This window comes from Suricata suricatta, chromosome 2 (genome assembly GCF_006229205.1).
Source record: "Suricata suricatta isolate VVHF042 chromosome 2, meerkat_22Aug2017_6uvM2_HiC, whole genome shotgun sequence".
Taxonomy (NCBI): Eukaryota; Metazoa; Chordata; class Mammalia; order Carnivora; family Herpestidae; genus Suricata; species Suricata suricatta.
This window is the reverse complement of record NC_043701.1, coordinates 106,130,635-106,145,018: the sequence shown is the minus strand read 5'-3', so window position 1 is coordinate 106,145,018 and position 14,384 is coordinate 106,130,635. Positions and strand designations below refer to the sequence as shown.

The 14,384-nt window shown below is 46.5% G+C and overlaps 1 protein-coding gene across 3 annotated transcripts in view; it reads left to right on the top strand.

Moving 5' to 3' along the window:
- SIPA1L2 (signal induced proliferation associated 1 like 2) overlaps positions 1-14,384 on the top strand; it is a 172,352-nt gene that overhangs the window by 54,958 nt on the left and 103,010 nt on the right. For all 3 annotated transcript variants that reach the window (XM_029931338.1, XM_029931333.1, XM_029931330.1), the window contains exon 2: positions 6,113-7,848. In XM_029931338.1, the coding sequence (XP_029787198.1) occupies positions 6,375-7,848 (1,474 nt within the window). In that variant the 5' untranslated portion in view covers positions 6,113-6,374. The remainder of the gene's footprint in view (positions 1-6,112; positions 7,849-14,384) is intronic.

Here is a 14,384-nt window from a genome sequence, read left to right as displayed (position 1 = left end):
GACTGAGCAGGATGGATCCAGCAGAGACTTGTCAGGCACACTTTGGATTTTTATCTTAAGAAAGATGGTTAAGTCTTATATGATGGTCCGCCAAGGGCTCACGTGGAAGGATAGGTTCAGGGGTGGGAGAGTTCGTTAAGTGATGCCAAAAGTCCAGTGAAATATGTATATTGACTTTGTTTTTCCCCTGAGAAGTAAACTGCAGTATGTGCCAGACAGTTGGGGCAGGAGGTGTGAAGAGATCAAGGTCTTCCACGCGGCCGCTGTGGAGATGGGGGAGGGGCCAGGGGGCCAGGACTGTGCTGGGTAATAGTCCCAGGCTCTGCACACCAGCTTCACAGACACAGACTCCCGAAAACCTTAAAAGACTTTATACACAGTTCTGGGGTGGGGGCGGGGGAGGATTGCGTTTCCTTCTGTAATGATGTGCACCTGTAATTATTGTGAGCGCTGTGCTTTTTGGGGGGCCAATCGCAGTCCCTTAATTTCTGCAGGCTCTTCTCTAAGATGCCATCGTTTTCCTGTCTCTTCTGTCGTCTCGGTGTCCAGCAAACCAATCGGGCACGCCACCTTGCACCTGAGATTCACAGTGGGTTTGAGCACAGAGGACGTACAAATACTTGGTCTGTACAAAGAATGAATCTGGGGACAGATGCCTGCAGGACCTTTGTTACATTCGTGTGCAGGCAGCTAAGATGCAAATTTCTGTCTTTCAGAAACTTCTCGCTGAAGGCTGCGTGCTAACAGGCAAAGGCGGATAGTTAGAACTTGCAAAAAAAAAAAAAAAGTAAAGATAATGAAAGATGGCAAAAGAGTCTTCTGTGCGTGCCAGACATGCTGCTCCAGAGCCTGACCCCCCAGCCTGCAGGGCGAACCCGAGTCACTGGTGTAGGGGTGCTGCGTGCATGTGTGCGTGCGCATGCATGTCTGTGTCGCCCTCCCATCCGTAGCCTCACCTCTAGGTTCTGGATGATTTCAGAGGTCATTCCGGCTCATGCTTTAGGTTTCCAGTCCCTCCGTTGTTTTTGCTTTTGTGCATTTCTTTCTGTTGAGAGCCTATACCATCCGCTTTTTAAAGACCTTGATTTTAATTCTTCCCCATGCGCTATAATACCCTTTTTAATTGCATGATGTTAATATTCCTAGTGTATCTTACTTACAAACAAGTGCTGTGATTGTTTTGAGGTGTTTTCTTTTTCCTGCAGTCGTAAAGATAATTTGTCTAGTAATACTTTTTAAAAGAAGGTGCTGTGTATACTACTTCATATTTAGTCCTATTTAGCAGGGTGTGTAAAAGGAAGGCGCTGTCTAGGACTGAATCAAAAAGGTTGACTTTGGGGAGCTATGTGAGCTGGAAAATGTGGCTGGGAGGTGAGAGGCCAGGAGGGGATTTGCTGCAGCCCTGCTTCAACTTTATTAATCAGCTACCAGGTCAGGAATTTTTTGGCTTTGAACACCTTGAATTCTTAGCGGCCCACATGAAATGTGTTAAAGGGCGTATTTTTATATTAGAGCAGGGATCTTGCCCAAGAGGCTCTGGTCTTGATTTTGGATCCAAGTGCCAGAACTACACCTTGAATTCATTTCTTCATGGACCAGGCGATTGGCCACACAGTACAAAGTAGTTCGGTTATTGAATTTACTGTCTTTGGGCTTTCACGGAGTATTAAATATGGTCTCTTGGAACCTTTAAAATTGATCTGGACTACACAAAACTGTAACTCAAACTAAATAAACCAAAATTTAAAAAAAAAAGTAATTCATTGGCTCAAGCAACTGAAAAGCCTGTGGGTAGACCTGGTGCCAGGTCCAGTTAGTCAAGACCTCTGTCCTTAGGATTCCTCCTCTCCCTCCTTGGGCTTGGCCTTGATGCTGTTCCAATTCTCGGTCACAGGAGCAAGTGAGTCCTTCTACTCCTGGTGTACATTATGCCACCTGAGCGCTGCCAACTGTCCCAGCCCCCATGCTGGGGGTCAGGGGGATGTTCTTCCAGGCAGGGTTGCCATTGGCCCAGTGTGGCTCTTGGGCTCACCCCTGGACCCATCAGGAGATGCAGCACTTTCATTGGTCAGACCTGTGTCACATGTCAGGGGTGGAGTTTAGCCCCCCAGAATGAACTGATCTTAGCGGGAAGCTTTCCCAGAGGGATTCAGGAGAAGAAAAGGGACTGGATTGTGGAGAGGAAAAACCAATAGCTGTGCCCCACAGCTGATATTCTTACCACACACCCAAAATTTAAAAATCATAATTGAAGGAATATTCTCAGAAGATTTCTTTGGGGAGGGGTTTTGTGTGCTGTGCGTTTGCGGTTCTTTTTTGGTTTATGACAAGTATAATAGTACCATTCAGCACAAATTCATCGGTTTTTAATTGTTTCTGTTACTTATGTTTAAAAATAATCTGGGGGTGGCCTGGGTGGCTCAGTCAGTTAAGCATCCGAGTTCGGCTCAGGACATGATCTCATGGTTCATGGGTTCGAGCCCTGCCTCGGGCTCTGCACTAACAGCCCAGAGTCTGGAGCTGCTTCAGATTCTGTGTCTCCCTCTCTCTCTGTCCCTCCCCAGCTTGCATGCTTACTCTCTCTCAAACATAAACATTAAAAAATTTAAAAAAAATAATAAAAAAGTAAAAATAAAAACTAATTTTTTGACAATGTATTGCCTTCCATTTCAATGGGAGACCTATGGAATAAAGATTTTGTGTTTTTAAGTTGTGGTTACAAACGATGACAAATTTAGAAATGTAAAAGGGTACGAATGCTCAGAATAGACTGCTATTTTATAGTGTTTTTCCGGAAGTAATTATTCAGTGAATGTGTTGCCCTTGCTAGGTTTCTGTGGCTCACGCATCTCCTGGCAGATGGCTTAACCCCAGAGCTACCCCCAGAAGTGTGGGGAGTGGGTTCGCTATATGGGGAGGTGCTGGTCTGCTCAGCTTGAGGTATGGTGGGCTTGGGCCAGAGTCCTCACTGCACCCAAGTCTTGAGAACTTCCTGCTTTGACCAGTGTGGTATTCTCAGTGTAAGCCACGACATGGAAGACAAAGACGCGGACACTTCCTAAATCTTTTAAATAGCTTGTGGTCTCATGAATGGGAGGATAAAGGAGTTTTAAAGGGTTAAGATGGCTCCTTTGCATCTCACTGGACTTATTTTTATGTAGCGATTGGTTATGTGTCTGTTATCTTCAGCGAAATCCAGTCTTTACATTTTCCATTCGTGGATCCGTTTTGGTAATTTGTGGTTTGCTAGGGAATCATTAGTTTCCTGTTTTCAAAGTCGTTGCTGGGGCGCTTGGGTAGCTCAGTCAGTTATCTGACTTCAGCTCGGATAAACTCATGGTCTGTGGGTTCGAGCCCCACATCGGGCTCTGTGCTGATGGCTCAGAGCCTGGCATCAGTTTCGGATTCTGTGTCTCCTCTCTCTCTGCCCCTCCCCCATGCATGCTCTGTCTCTCTCTCAAAAATAAACATTTAAAAAAAAACAAAATAAAGTCGTTGCTATACAGTTACTTGTGATAAAATTCTTCTCATGCTTAATATTTATTTTAATCTCCTGTATGTATGGTTATGTTTCCTTTCTCACGTTCCAAACTTATATAATATTGTTCTTTCTCTCTTTGCCTTTTTTCAGGCTTGGGAAGGAGTAGATCTGTTTTCTTACTCTTTCTTAAAAAAACTACCATTTGGATTTGTCTGTCCCTTTTCTACCTCATTTTTCCCTCGTTCCATTAATTTCAGCTTTTATGTTTATTCATTCTGTCTTCCTTGGTTTTTTTGAGGGCATTTCATTCTAATATTTTAAGGTGGTGAGGGCTCAGCTGCTGATTATATTTCTTCAAAGTACACAGTTTGGTGGTTTTGATGGGCCTGGTTCTTCCTTCTTTATACACAGTTATTTAGTCTGTAATTAATAACATATAATTGCAAATGAGTATCCTATTAATAATGCCTGTGGAGAATTCACATATCTCTGTACTGGCCATTAGAAGTAATTTATAAGCTTTTGAATTTCATTGTGTTCTATAAACAACAAAATTATCAATAGAATTTATATTTTATGTAGAAGTCGGTCTAGTAAATCAAATACCATTTCAGCAGAGAGATTCCAGGCAACAAGTTGTTTTCTTTCATATCTCAGTTGTCATTTTTTCAGTTTCCAGGAAAGGATTCTATAATAGCCTAAATTGTATAGGAAATAACTGTCATTCAGAATCATCCATGATCCTTTTAAACACAGTAATTCTAAGTGAAATAGATAAGATGCAGGCCAGTCTCTTCTGTTTCTGAGAACCACGGACAGACACCTGTCTGTCTGGTTCACCGAAGCGTCTGATTGTTCTCCCTTTGTTTACCACATCCTAAAAACATCATTATATTTCCTCGGTTATGAAGTTGCCCTGGGAATAGACAGCATCTTTTCATTCCCAGACTCATTTTTTTTTCTCCCAATGAGGGGAAAGCAAGCTGCCATGGTAAGAAAATATTAGTTATTCCAAGAGACTACCTACCACGTGTTCATCTCAAAGCCATTAAGAACCCATCAGAGGGGCGCCTGGCTGGCGCGGTCAGTGAAGCATGTGACTGTTGATCTCAGGGTTGCGAATTCGAGCTTCATGTTGGTGTAGAGATTACTTAAGAAAGAAGAACCCATTGGAAAGAGTTCTAATATTGTTCAGCTAGTTGGAACTTTAGTATTTCCTAACAGCTATTTGCATTTTTTATGCTTTGGTGAGGACTGAGGTAAATCAGCAGTATTATACCTTTATTACCATCATTATTTTCAGAATTCAAGCCATTCATTCATTTTTATGCCAACAAGGAAGGTGTCCATAAGTTGGGAACATAATGGTATAACTGGAAGATATTTTTGCCTGATTAGAGATAGAATACATTGAAACAGTGATTTGTAATCAAAGAAAAAAGTTAATTAAAATTCAAGTGTCAGGGCACCTGGGTGGCTGCCTTGGTTGAGGATCTGGCTTCAACTCAGGTCATGATCTCACGGTTTGTAGGTTCCAGCCCCATGTCAAGCTCTGTGCTAACAGCTCAGAGCCTAGAGCCTGCTTCGGATTCTGTGTCTCCCTGTCTTGTCTCTGCCCCTCCCCTGCTTATGCTCTCTCTCTCTCTCTTAAAAATAAATGAATAAACTTAAAAAAAAAAAGTCAAGTTTCTATTAACCACAAAGGCACACAGAAGTTTTTTGTCTCAGTTGGCTAAGTGGCCGACCTCAGCTCAGGTCTTAATCACATGACTGTGTTAGAGCCCGGTGTTGGGCTCTGTGCTGACAGCTCCGAGCCTAGAGCCTGCTTCAGATTCTGTGTCTCCCCCTCTCTCTGACCCTCCCCTGCTCATGCTCTGTCTCTGTCTTTCTCTCTCAAAAATAAATAAACATTAAAAAGAAAGAAAAAAAAACCCCACTTGTTCAGACACCCAATTCTTAAAGGGTCCTTCCCACTTAACGAGGAATCTCTGTGAGCTCTTAATCTGATTGCAAGAACACACTCTAAAAACACATTGTGAATGTGTAGTATTGACCCTTTTGCCATGAGACATTCTGAGTTTAAATATTTTGAAAGGAAGTGTAATACTACTAAAAAAATTATGTGACCATTGTGTTACTCTTAGAACTAACCGAAGTGTTTTGTTTACCTCATTTAAGCCAGGCCACATTAATAGGTAAGGTTGATGTAGAGATGAAGGGCATGTTCCTGGCTTAGAGGAACTTGAAGTTAGCTCATGGAGGAGACTGGTCAATAACCAGTAAACCAGCCAGCAGGAGTATAAAGAGATCTGCTTCAGTATGTGTAGACACGGGTGCAGTGGGAACACAGAGGAAGCACCCTTTGTCAGATGTGGGCTGAGGCAAACTGTCTTGGAAAGGGTACTGCTTGATTCTCCAGTATAAAGGCCAGCCAGCCAAGTAGAGCCAGAAGGCAGATGTTCCAGAGAGAAAGAGTAGTATGAACAACAGGGATGTGAAACATCATGACAGTTTGGGGGAATTGGGGATGGGCAGAAATCAGAGAGAAGGACAGAGAAGGAACCGTATGTAGAACATATTGAACTTGAACTACCAACATTGCTAATGCCTATTTTCTGTGTTTTAATTCAGGTGAAGCAAGTACTCGATGCCAGACGTCTTAAGGAATGCTCCTGAAAAGGGCAGAGGCATACAGCATCATTTCAGTATCTGAGAAGCTGGTTGGTTTTGGAAAAACCATACTCTGAGGATGTTGTTTGCTTTTGGTTAGAAAGAGAGAGTGCAACTCTAGCAGAAGCCTTTATCTGTGCATTTCCGATCGCACTGTAAATAACCATGTAATTAGTTTCACCTCAGTCTTGCTGGTGAGACGTGGAGTCCTGCCTTGGCAGATATGAGTGACCCAAGGCAGTCCCAAGAAGAGAAGCACAAGCTTGGCAGGGCCTCTTCCAAGTTCAAGGATCCTCCCAGAATCATGCAGTCGGATGATTATTTTGCTCGAAAATTTAAAGCCATTAATGGCAACATGGGCCCCGCCACCCCTTTAAATGCCTCGAATTCCACCGACAGCGGCAGTCCGGCTAATGGCACCCCAGCCATGCCCAAGATGGGTGTGAGAGCGAGAGTGTGTGAGTGGCCTCCCAAGAAGGACTGCTCCAAGGAGCTGACCTGTAAGGCGCTGTGGGAAAGCCGGTCTCAGACCAGCTACGAAAGCGTCTCGTCCCTCACACACAATGGGCAGAGCGACCAGAGCGACGGGCAGCAAGAGCAGCTCGATCTAGACTTTGTGGAGGCGAAGTACACCATCGGGGACATCTTTGTTCACTCTCCGCAAAGAGGGCTGCACCCTATAAGACAGAGAAGCAACAGCGACGTCACCATCAGCGACATCGACGCCGAAGACGTCTTAGACCAAAACGCAGTGAACCCCAACACCGGGGCCGCCCTCCACCGGGAGTACGGAAGCACATCTTCCATTGACCGGCAGGGCTTGTCTGGCGAGAACTTCTTTGCGATGCTCAGAGGGTACCGAGTAGAGAATTACGACCACAAGGCAATGGCCCCTTTCGGGTTCCCTGAGTGTTTCCCGTGCGATCCCGCGATCTCCCCCAGCCTCCACGCGGCAGCACAGATATCCAGGGGAGAATTCGTCCGCATCTCAGGATTAGACTACATGGACAGTGCCCTCCTCATGGGGAGGGACAGGGACAAGCCTTTCAAAAGGAGGTTAAAGTCAGAGTCTGTGGAGACGTCCCTCTTCCGGAAGCTGCGAACTGTTAAAAGTGAACATGAAACGTTCAAGTTCACGTGTGATCCGGAAGACGGTCGTCTGGAGCGGGGCATCCGCCCTTGGAATTGTCAGCGGTGTTTTGCACATTATGATGTCCAGAGCATTTTGTTCAATATCAATGAAGCCATGGCTACGAGAGCCAATGTGGGGAAGCGGAAAAACATCACCACCGGGGCCTCCGCGGCATCCCAGACTCAGATGCCGGCAGGCCAGACGGGCACCTGTGAGTCCCCTCTGGGGAGCAAGGAGGACCTCAACTCCAAGGAGAACCTGGATGCTGATGAGGGGGACGGGAAAAGCAATGAGCTCGTCCTGAGTTGTCCATACTTTCGGAATGAGACCGGCGGGGAGGGGGACAGGAGGATCGCCCTCTCCAGGGCCAGCTCGTCATCGTTCAGCTCCGGGGAAGGCTGCTCCTTCGAGTCCTCCCTGAGCTCACACTGCACAAACGCCGGCGTCTCAGTCCTGGAGGTGCCCCGAGAGAACCAGCCCATTCACCGGGAGAAGGTGAAGCGCTATATCATAGAGCACATTGACCTGGGGGCCTATTACTACCGCAAGTTCTTCTACGGGAAAGGTAAGGGAGAATCCTGGGGGTGAGCGTGCATCTCGGGCTGGCTGTAGTGTGTTGCTTTGGGCTGGAGTGCCTTCACCGGAGAGTCCGACACTATGGTCGCCTGGTCTGTCGTGGACCCGCCATTGCTACCAGACTGACCCCTTTCCTAAAGAATCCCCACTTCCTGCCTTTGCTGATTCCTGATCCCCAGGGTCGAATGACCACCTCTCTCTAGCTTTCTCTTCCCCAATTTGTGAGCATCACAGATGTCAGACCTGCTCTAGATTTACCCCCTCCTTTTGTTTTAATGTCTTTTATTTATTTATTTTGAGAGAGAGAGAGAGCATGCACGCAAGCAGGGGAGGGGGAGAGAGAGAGAATCCCAGGCAGGTTCTGCACTGTTCAGCATAGAGCCCAATGCAGGATTCGAACACACAAACTGTGAGATCATAAGCTGAGCCGAAAACAAGAGTTGGACACTTGAGCAACTGAGCCACTCAGGCACCCCATGTTTTAAAAAGTTCAGTTATTTATTTTGAAAGAGAGAGAGAGACAGAACATGTGAGTGGGGGAGGGGAAGAGGGAGAAAGAGAGAGAGGGAGAGAGAGGGAGAGAGAATCCCAAGCAGACTCTGAGCTGTCAGCACAGAGCCCGGCATGGGACCCAAACTCACGAACTGTGGGATCATGACCTGAGCTGAGAACAAGAGTGGGGCAATTAACCGACTGAGCCACTCAGGCACCCCATATATTTAAAAGTTTATGTATTTATTTTGAGAGAGAGAACACGTGAGTGGGGGAGGAGTAGAGCAAGAAGGAGAGAGAGAGAGAGAGAGAGAGAGAGAGAGAGAGAGAGAATCCCAAGCAGGCTCCCTGCTAACAGCACAGAGCCCAATGTGGGGCTTGAACTCATGAACCTTGAGATCATGCCCTGGGCCAAAATCAAGAGTCGGATGCCTAACCAGTTGAGCCACCAGGCACCCCTAGACTTACTCCTTTTAAGACCTCTTCCCTGCGTTAACCTTTATCCCTCCCTTCTTCCTCTGAATCTTCTCTCCGCCTGTTTATGGTGGATAATTCAGTCGAGGTTTTTCCCCTGTCGCTTTTCTGTGATTTTCCATACACCTCTGCTTCGCTTTCCACCTCTGTGTCTTCACGGCTCCTGCTGCGCTGTTGTGTGCATTGCAAGTGTTGAGTAAATCTTCGCTGAAAGAATGTATAAATTAGCACAACAAATCATTTTCCTGCAGTCCTATAAATGGCCTTCAAGGCTAATTCTTTGGTATTGTGATTGTAGAAATTCTTTCATCCTGTGTGACGTAGTGTTTACTTTTATTTAGATTTTCAGGCTTGCAGGGTACATTCCTCAGAAGTCCTGTAGTCGAGTCTTTGGCCTTTATATATGTATCCTTAGTTATTCCAGGGATGCGGAATGTGCTCAGTGTGTGACCCCTGCAGAGAATAGGTCCCACACATATGGCAGCTGCACAGGCCCAGTAAAAACACTCAGGGCACCTCACTGCTTTCCTACTGGGTGCAGCTTGCCACCTCTGTCCCTTTCTTATAGGGCTGCACACTTTTTCTTTCTTTCTTTTCTTTTCTTTTTCTTTTTTTAAAAGTAGGCTTCATGCCCATGGCACAGCCCAACGTGAGGCTTGAACTCCTGACCCTGAGATCAAGAGGCAGATGCTTAACTGATTGAGCCACTTGGGCACCACTTGGGCAGTGTGCTTTGCAGGGCTGTCTTCTTCTGTTTTCTGTGGGCCTGGCAGCCAATCTGGGGAAGCTTCTCCACCGTCTGTCTTCCTCGTGAATAAACCGTTCTGCCACGAGTGTGGACAGCTGCAAGCTGACTGGTGTATGTTGGATTGACTTCTGTCTTCAGAACGTTTCCGTGCACTTTTTGACTCCAGTTGGTTCTTTTCAGTGGTGGGTTGGGGTGTAACTTGGACCTTGGGGGGTCACTCCATCCCACTTCAGTCCCTGGAGCATTGTTTAATAGTTTCTCCATGGGCTACAGGTTCAAAAGAATTTGCTTGCTGGATAGATTGCAGTCGTTATGTTCATAATTTTTTCCCCTCACTTTTGTGTGAATTCAGATTCAACCAATGACCCATAATCCTCATATGATGAGATCATTTCAATGGTAGGATGATTATGATGTTGGGTGAGTAGCTAGATAGTCCCTTGCCTTACAGCCGGTCACATATTTGAGTTGTCTTGCTGTGTTCACACTGATGACCTAACGGGGCAGAAATAGTTCTGTCGGCGTGCCTTGGTTCCCCAGGAGTGTCTCCGTGCTCCCCTTCTCAGTCCTGGCTTCCGGTAGACCTCGGAGAAACCCGGACTTCCCTTTTAGCCTGTGCTGTAGGAAAGAATGCTGGGCCCCCATGACTGTCTATCCAGGGGCAGCGCATAACAAAATCCTGTTCAAAGAGGGTCTCCAGGTAGAGGCTAGTTATTTTTGGAAAAGGAGGCCATGAGGAAATGGGCTTCCTAACTAAGATTCTTTTCATTGACAAAGCCGTGGCTGTGGATGCTAGCCACAGAGCAGCCTCTTAGAATTATGATCCCCCGGAATCCTCAGGCAGTTTCATAAATGCTTTGTGGTTTGCCCTCTAAAGTGTCAGAACATGCAAGTCCTGTGTGGGGGGGAGATGTTCCTGTGTGTCTATGCAGATACTGAGTGCCAGCATCCAGTGTGTCCTCTGAGGCACATGTGGGTTAAGTATACACGAACATGTACCAGGATGAGGGGTGGACACTTCCTGCAGCCAAGGTCACCACCATTAAGGACCTTAGGTCCGTTCCCAGAGCTGGTTTTCGGTGCTAGGTTCTGTGAGTTCCCTTGAGTGCTTTTTGTAGGGTTTTTTTTTTTTTTTTTTCTTGAACTCTCCCTTGTCACCCCTGGTAGTCATAAGAGTGTGAGTGGTGCATTTCTTCCCCTTTTTCTGATTGGGTACTTAGGATTTTCCAGGGTGCCTGGAAGAACCTCAGCAAACATACTAGCTTTGAAAGTGGAATTCAAAATAAGCTCCAGAGAAGAACTTGAGGGCAGACGCCCCTTGGGATGCAGACAGAAGCCTCCATCTGGTTCTGTGAATGGGCCCGGCAGGTGGAATCGAAAGCCTCTGCAAATGAGGGTGCAGGGCAGTGATCCCCGAGGTGGCCTTGTCCAGCGCTCTGCAGTGCTGGCCGCAGAAGGTGCTGTTGGGCCAGCTGATGGATCCGAGGAGAGAAAGTGACTGAACGGGCCCCTCTGCTCTCGCCCTGCAGCCCTGAACTCGGCTGCTTTCTTCTATATTTAGCTCTTCCCCTGTGGGCCTGTATGTCTCAGAATGAAATTGGCCACCACAGCCTCTGCCGCTGCCGTGGTGCAGGGATGGGGACAGGCAGCCGGCTCTCACCCCGGCTTCAACCTCCTGACTTGGACCTGCAAACCCACCCCAGATTACAGGAACAGCACTGTGCTACCTAAACACAGAGGTCCCTGGGCAGCCTGGCCCAGTAGAGGGTGTGTTCACGGGGGGACCGAGCTTTTTTCTTTTCCTTTTCCTCTTTTTCCTTCACTCAGTTTTCCTCTTTGGAAGCAGGCATCCAGGGATCTCTTGATACTCTCCAGAACACCTTTTCTTTCTCTCCACTCTCCATTGTTCTGTGTGAAATTTTATTTTCAAAAGAGTGAAGTGGCTCCAAGTCGCTGGGGAGGGTTTGAGTACAGAGCTTTAAGGATGCAGTCTACCCTTTATTGGGTGTGTGACGTGGGACAGCCGCCCTTTGTGCCAGGGGCGCTCCTGACACACAGTCACTGGACGGGCTCGGGAACAGCCCTGCAGAAGGGTTTACGCAGGGGAGTGGCCAGCCCGCAGCAAGCTGTGGGGCCACATCACTTGTCCAGGCAAGTCCATCCGTAGCCTTGGGTGAAACAGCTTTATTTTTTTATAACTTGTATTTTTTTTTTAAAGTGGGTTTTCTCCTACAGTGTTTCCTTTTAGAAGATGTGAAGAGGTACTTAGGAAATGGTGATATGATAGCTGCTCTTGAAAAGACTGCCATTTAAATTTTTTTCATGTTTATTTAATTCTGAGAGAGAAAGAGGGAGGCAGAGCAGGAGTGGGGGAGGGGCAGAGAGAGAGGGAGACACAGAATCCAAAGCAGGCCCCAGGCTCCCAGCTGTCAGCACAGAGCCTAACACAGGGCTCAAACTCACAAGCTAGGAGATCATGACCTGAGCTGAAATTGGATGCTTAATCAACTAAGCCCCCCATGCGCCCCTAGAGTGAAACAGTTTTTTAAGGGAGAGCAGGGATTGAACCAAGTGCAGAGAGTGCTGCCTAAGGATCCTCACTCGTGCTGGCTATGCCCAGGAAGAAATGGGTGCAGCCTGCCACACTCCTGTTTCCCTCGTGGGAGCCCCAGTGAAATCACAATGTCAGCCTTCTGTGAGTTTTCTCTTTGGGAAGCAGGTGGCAAGGAAGGGCCCCTTGGACAGGGATTCTAGTCGTACACATCTGTTTGGATACCCTTGAGTTGCACAGCAGCCGGCTTTGCCTCCTTCTGGACCTGCTGGGCCCTGGGAGCCGCTGGCCAGCCACGGGCTGTCCCCAGTGGGGCTAGAGTGGAGCCGCAGGGCCACCAAGATACGCCGTGGGTCCCCGCATGCCGACCGAGGCTTGTCCTTTTTAGGAAATTGCGCACAGGCAGAGCTGCTGGAGAATTCTGAAACTGTTCTCTTCCTTAATCCAGACCACGCAGACCAGAGCCACTCTAGACAAGAATAGCTCTAGAACGCAGCCTGTGTCATTTTTGGGTAAAGAAAGGTCAAACCAGAGAGAGAAAGCTGGGTCTCTTTGGTGACTTTGGAGCAGAAAGCGGCTACATCTTTGCACTGTTGGGACAGTGTTTTATGTGGGTACAGGAACATGTCCTCTTTAGGGGAAAATATGTAGATTGCCAGTATATGCCTTTTTTTGGCATAGAATTCTTCCATGGCATGTAAGTGTTGTATGATCATTATAGGCAAATAAAGTCAAGAAGCAAAAGAAAAAGGAATAAAATCAGCCTAGTCTGTCCCCAAGAGACAGTCACCATGAACAGTTTCCTCTTTATCCTGGTGGGCTTTTTCTGATGCAAATACATTTATGTAAATGGAACCTTCTATTGCAGTGTCTGCGGAACTTGCTCTGGGTGATCATTCTTCTGTGGGTATTATGTGTAGCGCTGTGTCAGCATTTTATAAGCCATTATCAATTATCTTTATCTGCGCCGGGAGATGGATGCCAGGTATTTGCCCACCGTGTTCTGGGCAGAAGAGTCAATGACTGGATTTGCTTTATTTCAGAGAAAAACCTACCAGCTTGATAGAGGCACAATAATAAAGGGACATCTATTTCTTACTCTCTTAGATGCAGTATATACCTACAAAACAACTCCTGTCAAATAGAGCTATGTTCATTGTACCATGCAGATCTTTACTTAAGAAAGTAAATTATAGAGGCACCTGGGTGGCTCAGTTGGTTGAGCGTCCAGCTTTGGCACAGGCCATGATCTTGTGGTTTCGTGAGTTCAAGCCCCGTGTCGGGCTCTGTGCTGACAGCTCAGAGCCTGGAGCCTCCTTTGATTCTGTGTCTCCCTCTCTCTGTCCCTCCCCTGTTCGTGCACTGTTCTCTCTCTCTCTCTCTCTTAGAAATGAATACACATTAAAAAAATTTTTTTAAATAATCTCATAAAGTTTGAAAAATTATACAAATTTGAATCCTGGCGTCTCCGTTCTCAACTTGAATGTGGACTGTGCCTAGTCACTCACTCCGAGGGATAACGCATGGAAGGGGGAACAGCTGCAGTGCAGAAGTCTGGAAAACACTACCCAGGCCAGGTCATCAAGGTCAGGATCAACTGTGATAGGTCATGTGGTTAGTGTATACCCTTGACATGACAGGAATGGCATTTCTGGGGTCTTCCTACAGACCCATAACCTCAGTCTGTTGAGGAAATACATCAGATCCCAGCTAAGAGACTTTCTGCAAAATCCCTTACCATTGCTGAGGAGCAGTTCTGAGAACTGCCGGGGTCACCCAAAACTAGGAGTCTGAGAAATGGTCACAGTCTATAGGAGCCTTTAAGTTACATGACAGATAACTCAATGGGATGTCCTGGACGGGATCCTGGAGGCTAAAAAGGACATTAGATAAAAACTTAAGGACATCTGAATAGAGATAGACCTGATCCATATCTGTACCAATATTGATGCATTAATGGAATGAACATACCAAAGAAATGTAAGATGTTAACAACTAAGAGACAGAGCAGGGGTGTGAGAGACCTCTACCATCTTTGCAGCTTTTCTACAAATCAAAACTCGCTTCCAAATGGTTTGCTTTTAAAAAATGTTTAAGGCAAGTCCTAAATTCTCATGATATATTTAACATGAGACTCTTTAAAATAACAAAAAGAGCTTGTAGGCAGTTCTTAAGAGTAACAAACCTACAGGTTTCTGTTACTTTTATTAAGCTTTAGGATTCCTGTGAGCAGCTCACTCTGCTGCCGGTTTCAAATAGA